Genomic DNA, 9,775 nt, shown 5'->3' with positions numbered 1-9,775 from the left:
TACTCAAGAGGCTGAGATCTGAGGATCGTGTTTCAAAGCCAGCCCAGGCAGGAAAAACAGTGAGACTCTTATCTCCAATAAATTACTCAGAAAAAGCCAGAACTGGCTCTGTGGCTCAGGTGGTAGAACATTAGCCTTGAGCACAAAGAGGCTCAGGGACAGCACCCAGGCATAGAGGTTCAAGCCCTAGCACCAGACCCCGCCCCCCCCAAAAAAAGAATATGAAATAATTATAAACATATATGACAGAATGTTGGTACACCTAATTTCATAAAACAAGCACTACTGGAAATAAAAGCACAGATTGATTCCAGCACAATAATAAGGAGCAATTCCAATACCATATCACACCGGTAGATAGATCATCCACACCAAAGAGGACCAACAAAAAATTCAGAATCGAGTAACACAACATATCAAATGGACTTAATAAATATTCAACCCAATCGCCACAGTATGCATGCTCTTCTCAGAAGCTATGGAACACCTTCCAAATCAGATCATATTTTAGGACATCAGTCTAATCTTAATAAATACATTAAGACAGCAATAACTTGCCAGGCACTGGTGGCTCACACCTGTAATCCTAGCTACTCAGGAGGCTGAGATCTGGTCATTGCAGTTCAAAGCCAGCCTGGGCAGGAAAGTCCGAAAGACTCTTATCTCCAATTAACCACCAAAAAACCAGATGTGGAGCTGTGGCTCAAAGCGGTAGAGTCTTGAGCTGAAGAGCTCAGGGACAGTGCCCAGGCTCAGAGTTCAAGCCCCATTACCAACCAAAAAAAAAAAAAAAAAAAAGTAGCAATAACTTGCTGTATCTTTCTAGACCCAAATGGAATAAAACTTGAAGTCAACAGCAGAAGAAACCACAGAAAATATTCAAAAACATGGAGGCTAAACAACACACTGCAGAATAATCAATAAATCATTCAAGAAACAAGGAATCACAACATTTTTTAAATGCCTAGACTCAAACAAAAAATGAAAATGCAATTTTGAGACACAGAAGAGGTGGTGCTAAGAGGAAAGTTTTTAGCTGTGAGTGCCTGTATTAAGAAAACAGAGAGAGGGGCTGGAGATATGGCCTAGTGGCAAGAGTGCTTGCCTTGTATACATGAGGCCCTGGGTTCAATTCCCCAGCACCACATATACAGAAAACGGCCAGAAGTGGCGCTGTGGCTCAAGTGGCAGAGTGCTAGCTTTGAGCAAAACAGAAGCCAGGGACAGTGCTCAGGCCCTGAGTCCAAGGCCCAGGACTGGCAAAAAAAAAAAAAAAAAAAAAAAAAAAAAAACAAGAAAACAGAGAGACCTTAGTTAAAATAAATTGAGAAAGATGCATGCCAAACACTTAGAAAAACAATAAAAGGACAAACCCCAAATTAGTAGGTAGAAAGAAATAATTAAAATCAGGACAGAAATTAACAAAATGGAAACTAAAAAACAATAACAAGCAAGGTGTTGGTGGCTCACACTTATAATCCTAGCTACTCAGGAAGCTGAGATCTGAGGACCTCAGTTCAAAGCCAACCCCTGAGGAAAGGCTGTGAAACTCTTTTTCTCCCGTTCACCGCCAGAAAACCAGAAGTGTCACTGTGGCTCAAAGTAGTAAAGTGCTAGCCTTGAGTGAAAAAGCTCAGGGACAGTGCCCAGGTCCTGAATTCAAGCCCTATGACCAACAAAAAATAAAAACAGACATAGAAAAGGAAGAACTACTGCCACCCACATTCTGTGAACCTAGTATTGCCCTGATACCTAAACTACATAAGAACACAACAAAAAATGAGAATTATAAACTGATTTTCTTTATGAAAATTTCTCCAAATACTTGAGAAGAAAATCTAGAGCCAATTATTGAGAAGACCCAAAGCTAATTTATCTTTATTATTCTATGATAAATAATAAAAAATGAATTGTAAAAAAAAATTCTCCAAATACTTGCTAATCAGTGCATTTCTTTTTTCTTTTTCTTTTTTTTTTTTTTTTTTTTGCCTGTCCTGGGGCTTGGACTCAGGGCCTGGGCACTGTCCCTGGCTTCTTTTTGCTCAAGGCTAGCACTCTACCACTTGACCCACAGTGCCACTTCTGGCTTTTTCTGTTTATGTGGTGCTAAGGAATTGAACCCAGGGCTTCATGTATGCGAGGCAAGCACTCTATCACTAGGCCATATTCCCAGTCTCAGTGCATTTCTTTTTCTTGTTTTGTTTTGGTTTTGCTTTTTGCCCTTCTCAGGCCTTGAACTCATGGCCTGGGCACTGTCCCTGAGCTGCTTTGCTCAACGCTAGCACTCTACCACTTTGAGCCACACTACTTCCAGTTTTCTGATGGTTAATTTCCTGCCTGGGAGGGCTTTGAACAGTGATCCTTAGATCTCAGCTTCCTGAGTAGCTAGGATCACAAGTATGAGCCACCAGTGCTCGGCAATGCATTTCTTAATTTGTGTTTAGAATGTAATATGCACAGCTAGTGTGTCAATGCTTGGTGTCTATGTCGTGAAGGTTTCGAATAAAGATACTCTTTATTTTTAAAAAAAACTTGCAAATTAAACAACACATTAAAAAGATCATATACCAATTATTAAGTTGGTCCATAGGGATGCAAAGATAGTTTAACACATGCGAATCAGTGAGTTTATATATACAGCACATAATCACCAAACCAAATGACACAAATATAAAATACAAATTATGCAAATTCATATACAAATAGAAAAATTACATGATCATCTCAATCAATGCAGAAACAGCCTTTGATAAAGTCCAACATATTTCCATAATAAAAGTTATAAAGAAGGCAGGCACTGGTGGCTCATGACTGTTATCCTAGCTACTCAAGAGGTTGAGATCTGAGGAGCACAGTTTGACACCAGCACAGGCAGGAACTTTGTAAGACTCTTAGTTCCAATTAAACACCAAAAAAAAAAAAGCTAGAAATAGAGCTATGGCTCAAGTGATAGAGCACTACCCTTGAGCAAAGAAAGCTCAAGGATATTGCCCAAGCCCTGAATTCAAGCCCCAGGACAGGCACCCAAAAAAACAAACAGAAAACAAAAGAACAGACTTTTCTGCCCAGGCTGGCTTTGAACTGCAGTCCTCAGATTTCAGCCTCCTGAGTAGCTAGGATTACAGGCCTGAGCCATCAGCACTTGGCTCAAAAAAAAATTTCTTCCTCATAAGATTTAGTATTTGTTCTCTACTTCACCTCTTTCATACTTTCACAGACTTATTCCTTTTCTGGTTTTGTCTTCCCGGAACCCCCACACCCACCCATCCACCCACTCTCATAAGGGGATCTAGAAGCACAAAAAGCTGAGCAAGAACATTGGCCATTATTTCTGAAACATATATAATATTATTACAGATATGCAATATACTATATATATATACTTTATGTTTATATAGAAACATATATGTGTGAGAATATATAATGTTTATGTGTGTAGTATGTATGTTATGTATGAATAAACTCCCAAAACCAGGATACACGCCACAGAGAGGCCAGGATGGAGGCAACAGATGGAGGCCCCAAAAAGCCCGATATGGAGACACAAAAGAACCAGAATGAAGGCCCAAGAATGAGGCCCAAAATAGCCAGAATGGAGGCCCCAAAGAGACCAGGAAGGAGGCTTGAGAACTCAGAATAGAGGGACTAGAGAGCCAAAATGGAGAGACAAAAGAACCAGGACTGAGAGCCCAGGATGGAGGTCCAGAGAACCCAGCAGGGAGACCCCAGAGAGCCCAGATAGAAGCCTTAAGAAGGCTTCTCTTTTTACTGGCAGGTTTAATACTCTATTACTTGCCAACTAAGCATGGTAATGTGAAACAGAGATGCGATGGTAAAAGGCTCAAACCAGGTACCACTGGCTCACAACTCTAGTTCTGGCTACTCAGGAAGCTGAGAATGGAAGGATCAGGGTTTGAGGCCAGCCCAGGCAAAAGAAGTTCACAGGACACTATGTTAAAAAAATAATCAGCAGGGGCTGGGGATATAGCCTAGTGGCAAGAGTGCCTGCCTCGGATACACGAGGCCCTAGGTTCGATTCCCCAGCACCACATATGCAGAAAACGGCCAGAAGCGGCGCTGTGGCTCAAGTGGCAGAGTGCTAGCCTTGAGCAAAAAGAAGCCAGGGACAGTGCTCAGGCCCTGAGTCCAAGGCCCAGGACTGGCCAAAAAAAAATAAATAAATAAAAAAATAATCAGCAAAAGCTGGATCACAGTTCAAAGGATCACAGTTCAAAACCAACTTGGCTAGGAAAGTCCATGAGATTCTTATCTCCAATTAACTGCCCAAAAAAAGCCAGAAGTGGAGCTGTGGCTGAAGTGGTAGAGCACTAGCCTTGAGCAAAAATGCTCAGGATCAGCACTCAGGCCTTGAGTTCAAGCACCCCCAAAGAGAAAAGATAGCTAATCCCAGGAACACTCGAACCCAAGATGCCTTGGGAACTTGGACAATTAAAGACAGTCAAGGCCAATCATCTTTAGTATCTCAATTTATTAGAAAAGGTTTAAAAAAGAAATGATTCAAATATCTGATTGGTAGACTTGATTCTATTTTTACACCTCATCAATCAACCATGATCAAGAAATCACAGCTGTGCGTGATAAGATTTCTGGAAATCATTTTACACTCAAAAGTTAGATGTGCCGAGTGCAGTCTTCCACAAATGCTACTTAAGGAACACGGACTGAGTCTCTGTGTTGATCAGTACACATCCTGGCCACTAGGAACACCAAAGAGAAGAAAAAGAGATGTAATCTCTAGCCTTCTCTGACTCCAGATTTCCTTTTTCTTTTCTTTTCTTTCTTTTTGTCCAAGACCAGAACTTGAATTCAGTATCTGATGTTTTCACTCATTGACTGGCCTTCTACCAACTGAGCCATGCCTCTAACCCCAGGGGTTGGTTATTTATGCTCTTCCCCCTTCCCCCCATATTTTCATGTACTGAATGAATTGGCTATAATGGGACTGACAAACAATGAATCACACCGGGCACTGGTGCCTCACACCTCCAATCCTAGCTACTCAGTAGGCTGAGATCTGAGGATCACTGTTCAAAGCCAACCCAGGAAAGAAAGGCCATGAGACTCTTATCTTCAATGAACCACCAGAAAACAAGAAGTAGAGCTGTAGCTCAAAGTGGTAGAGCACTAACCTTGAGCACTAACAAAAACAAGTAAGCAAACAAAAACAGTGAATCAACATAACTCTTGCCTTGCTCCACCATTAAGAAGAAAATGTGGGCTGGGGATATGGCCTAGTGGCAAGAGTGCTTGCCTCCTATACATGAGGCCCTGGGTTCAATTCCCCAGCACCACATATACAGAAAATGGCCAGAAGGGGTGCTGTGGCTCAAGTGGCAGAGTGTTAGCCTTGAGCACAAAGAAGCCAGGGATAGTGCTCAGGCCCTGAGCTCAGGTCCCAGGACTGGCAAAAAAAAAAAAAAAGAAGAAAATGTGTGGTTGGTAAACTGCTTGACTAAGTACAGACAAGGCCCTGGATTCGATCCCCAGCATCAAGGAGAGGAGGAAGAGGAGGAGGAAAAAGAAAAGGATGAATCCCAAAATGTATCTTAGACATCTGTGTCTCCCCTTCCCTCCCCCACCCCATGAACAATTAAGTGTAGACTGTTTAAAAAAAAATCAGAGAAAAAGTACAAGCTCCTGAGTAGCCCTAAGTAGCCCTTGTGATTTTGACGTCACTGCTCATGGCCTAAGGCCGTGAAAAAGCCAATAAAGGCTGGAGTCCCAAAGCCAACCCAGCTCTAAGTCTCCTCTCTGGCACCCAGCCATGAAGCTACTTTTTCCCATCTTTGCCAGCCTCATGCTACAGTACCAAGTGAATTCAGGTAATGTGGACGTCTGGGTCTAAGCGGGCTTGAGAGGAGCTGGGAATGTGGCTTAGCAGTAGAGGGCTTACCTAGCAGGCACGAAGCCCTGGGTTCAATTCCTCAGCACCAAATACACAGAAAAAGCAGGAAGTGGCACTGTGGCTCGAGTACGAGAGTGCTAGCCTTGAGCAAAAAGAAGCTCAGGGACAGTGCCCAGGCCCTGAGTTCAAGCCCCAGGACTGGCAAAGAAAAAAAGAGGGCTTGGGAGGAGGGAGAGATGGCGGAGGAACTGCCCTACTGCCTCAGGCATTCATCACCCCTGTGATGCCCCCTTAGGCCTCAGCCCCTAGACTTTGCCTAACGCTGTCACCCTGAAAGCTATACTCAGAAAATAGCCAACAGATAATGGTGTCTCCCTAAGACTTAGCACAGGTCTACCTTGTTCCAGGTCTCTTTCTAATTTAAACTATAAGCTAAGGTTTAAGGGAGGAACAATTCCCCACCTTTAATGCTCCTAAGAAATTTTTCATGTGTGTGCCAGTACTGGCACTTGAACTCAGGGCCTGAGCACTGTCCCTTCGTTTTTTCATTCAAGGCTAGTATTTGAGCTTTGGGTCCACTCCTGGCTTTTTGCTTGTTAACTGGAGATAAAAGTCTATTGGATTTGCTTGCCCAGGATGGCTTCAAACCATGAATCTTCAGATCTCAGCCTCCTGAATAGGGTTACAGGCCTGAGTCTACAGTCTGAGTTACAGGCAGTGTCTAGGCCCTGAGTTCAAGCCCCACAACTGACATACACACACACACACACACACACACACACACACTCATCATCATCAGCTACCTCAATGGGATACAGATCAGTCATTACTAGGGGTTGGCAAAGGGAAGAGAACATGGGGGTAAAGAAGGCTATGTTTGATCAGGGTTCGCTGTATGCATGTGTGGAAATATCATACCAGACCTCAAGTAACACATACCATTAATAACCCTTAGTTGAAAAAATAATCTTAACTCTTCCTTGGAATCTCTTTATGATGGATTTCGCACACTAAGGCTATAGGATAAGATAGCAACACTCTACAAGTTGCTAAGATGCTAGGCTAGGGGTGGGGGCTATCCTAAAAACAATTTCTTGGGTTCCCTATTCTTTCCTCTCTGTGTCCCCAGTTGTTGGTTTGTTTGTTTTTTAAGTTACTGGAGGAAAACGGACAAAATAAGAGATTTATTTTGGATTCTACAGGTATTGACAACTCTCGACAGACTCTCTTGACCTGCCCGAGAGCGTCCGTCAATATTCCTTTTATCCACTAGTCTTAAGGAGGAACTAACTCCCTCTTGCTCTGTTCACTTTTCAGCAGTTTTAACATCATCTCTAGTTATTAACCATGGCCCAGTGGTTTCTCTTTCTTCTCTGTGCAGAATTTCTTTTTAGGAAGTGTTTAATGGGTTTTGGGAAATGCAAGAGTGACTGCCGCTCAGATGAAAAGGAGATAAAGAAATGCAAGAAGAAAAAATGTTGCGTTGGACCCAAAGTGATCGAGCTGATTAGAAACTACCTACAGCATGAAATACCCCATTTACCTGATGAAAACCTTGCGGAAATGCTCAGGAATGAAAACAACTTTAGTGTCCTGATGCAAAAATCAGATCAGTCTCCTGTCCTGTCCAAAATGAAAACTGCCAGCTCTTTCTACAATACCAATTCCGCCATCATCCCAAAGGCCTCGCAGGAGAAACTCGGTGGCAGCAGCAGCAACAAGGCACCAAGACGCAAGACAAGCACGGCCACCTTGTCCAGGAGGGTCACCAAACAAAGCTCAAAGCCTGCCAGCGCCTCCTCACCACCACCACTACCATAAACACTGCCAAGACCACCACGGGCGCCTGAGAAAATGCAGGACCCGTGACATGGATCCTGACCTGAACACCTCAACCTTTTCTCACAACTCAGAGCATCCCTAGCTCCAATGAAACCAGGCCTACAAGTAAATAAAACCTATGACGGTGTCTTTGGTCATTGGTCTTTCAATCAATACAGCCCAAGCACCTGCCATTGGTGTTAGGTTATTGTTGTCATGGTGACCTCCTAGCTGAGGCTGAGGTAGAGGGATGGAGTTTTATGTAGAGTAGTTGGGGACCAAGCAAGGCCAGGATTGGTGACTGAGCACTGAGGCTGGATCATGGCTGGCCCAACCATGTCTCCCCTAATGAACATAGGACTCTCATCAACTATGCTTTTTCTGGAACAACAGGAAGGAAAGTATCAAATGATATGCTTCCTTGGCTGCTTGCTTGCTTTTTGGGGGCGGGGGAGCAGGACCCAGAAAACAAAAAGTGAAGAAAGAATAATCCTTGCCATTCAGGAGGCTGAAATCTGAGAATCAAGGTTCAAAGATAGCCTAGGCAAGAAAGTTCGTGAGACTTTTTTGTGTGTGTGTGTGGTCCTGGGGCTTGAACTCAGGGCGTGGGCACTGTCCCTGAGCTACTCTATGCTAACGCTCTACCACTTGAGACACAGAGCCACTTGTAGTTTTTTTCTGAATAGTTTATTGGAGATAAAGGTCTCATGGACTTTTCTGCCCGAGCTGGCTTTGAACCACAATCATCTGATCTCTGTCTCCTGAGTAATCATGATTACAGGTATGAGCCACCGGCCCCCAGCTCATGAGACTCTTATCTCCAATTACCCTCCAAAAAGCCATATGTGGAGATGTGGCTCAAGTGGTTGAATGCCAGCCTTGAGTCAAGAGAAGCTCAGAGATAGCACCCAGGTCCTGAGTTCAAGCCCCAGAAACAGGTAAAATTGATTTTCAAAAGTGTGGCTTAATATCCACATGCAAATCAATACAAAAAATTGCTAACATAATTTTACATGCATTTATTTTTACATGCATTTATACATGTTTTATTTTTACAGTGATAGCACATCAATACAAAAAATTGCTAACATAATTTTACATGCATTTATACATGTTTTATTTTTACAGTGATAGCACATTAAACTTGGGTTGGCCACATTTCCAGGACACAACAGTTACATAGGTCAAGGAAACAAAGCTCAAGGTTAAAGAAGCATTTTGTTTGTTTGGTTTTTGGTGTTGGTACTGGGGCTTGAAACTCAGGGCCTTCAACTGTCACTGGGCTTTTTGCTCAAGATTAGTGTTCTGCCACTTGAGCTACTTCTCTACTGTGGCTTGTTAAGTCTGGCACTGGCACAAAGACCAATGGAGCAGAATAATAGATCAAAAAATAAACACACATGGGCTGGGAATATGGCCTAGTGGCAAGAGTGCTAGCCTCCTACACATGAAGCTCTAGGTTCGATTCCCCAGCACCACATATATGGAAAACGGCCAGAAGGGGCACTGTGGCTCAGGTGGCAGAGTGCTAGCCTTGAGCGGGAAGAAGCCAGGGATGGTGCTCAGGCCCTGAGCCCAAGGCCCAGGACGGGCCAAAATAAATAAATAAATAAATAAAAATAAATAAACACACACAGCTATAAGCACTCCAGAAAAAGGTGCCAAAAAATATTCACAGAGGGGAGACAACTTCTTCAACAAGTGGTGCTATAATCCTAGCTACTCTAGAGGCTGGAAAGCTCAGTTCAAAGCCAGTCTGGGCACTTATATCCAATTTACCACCAAAAAGCTGGAAGTGAAGCTGTGACTCAAGTGGTAGCGTGCTATAGCTTTGAACAAAAACGCTAAGGAACAGTGCTCAGACCCTGAGTTCAAGCCTCAGGACTGGCACAAAGAGAGAGAGAAAAAAAGAAGGGATGGAGGGAGGGAGAGAGGGAGGGAGGGAGGGAAAAAGGAAAGAAGGAAGGAAGGAACGAATGAATGAACGAACGAACGAATGAAAAATAGCAATAAATGCCAGTGAGAATCTGGAGGGAAAGGAAATCTATGTACTCTTGGTAAACATGTAAATTAGTATAGCTATTATGG

At 43.2% G+C, this 9,775-nt stretch overlaps 1 protein-coding gene across 1 annotated transcript; it reads left to right on the top strand.

The window, feature by feature from the left end:
- The first annotated feature begins 5,785 nt into the window (after positions 1 to 5,785).
- Positions 5,786 to 7,687, top strand: Defb129 (defensin beta 129). Its single transcript, XM_048349383.1, has 2 exons — positions 5,786 to 5,843; positions 7,248 to 7,687. The coding sequence occupies exons 1-2, from the start codon at positions 5,786 to 5,788 to the stop codon at positions 7,685 to 7,687; spliced, it is 498 nt and encodes a 165-aa protein (XP_048205340.1).
- The last annotated feature ends 2,088 nt before the right edge of the window (positions 7,688 to 9,775 follow it).

This window comes from Perognathus longimembris, chromosome 6 (assembly GCF_023159225.1).
Source record: "Perognathus longimembris pacificus isolate PPM17 chromosome 6, ASM2315922v1, whole genome shotgun sequence".
NCBI lineage: Eukaryota > Metazoa > Chordata > Mammalia > Rodentia > Heteromyidae > Perognathus > Perognathus longimembris.
This window is presented reverse-complemented; position numbering and strand designations above follow the sequence as displayed.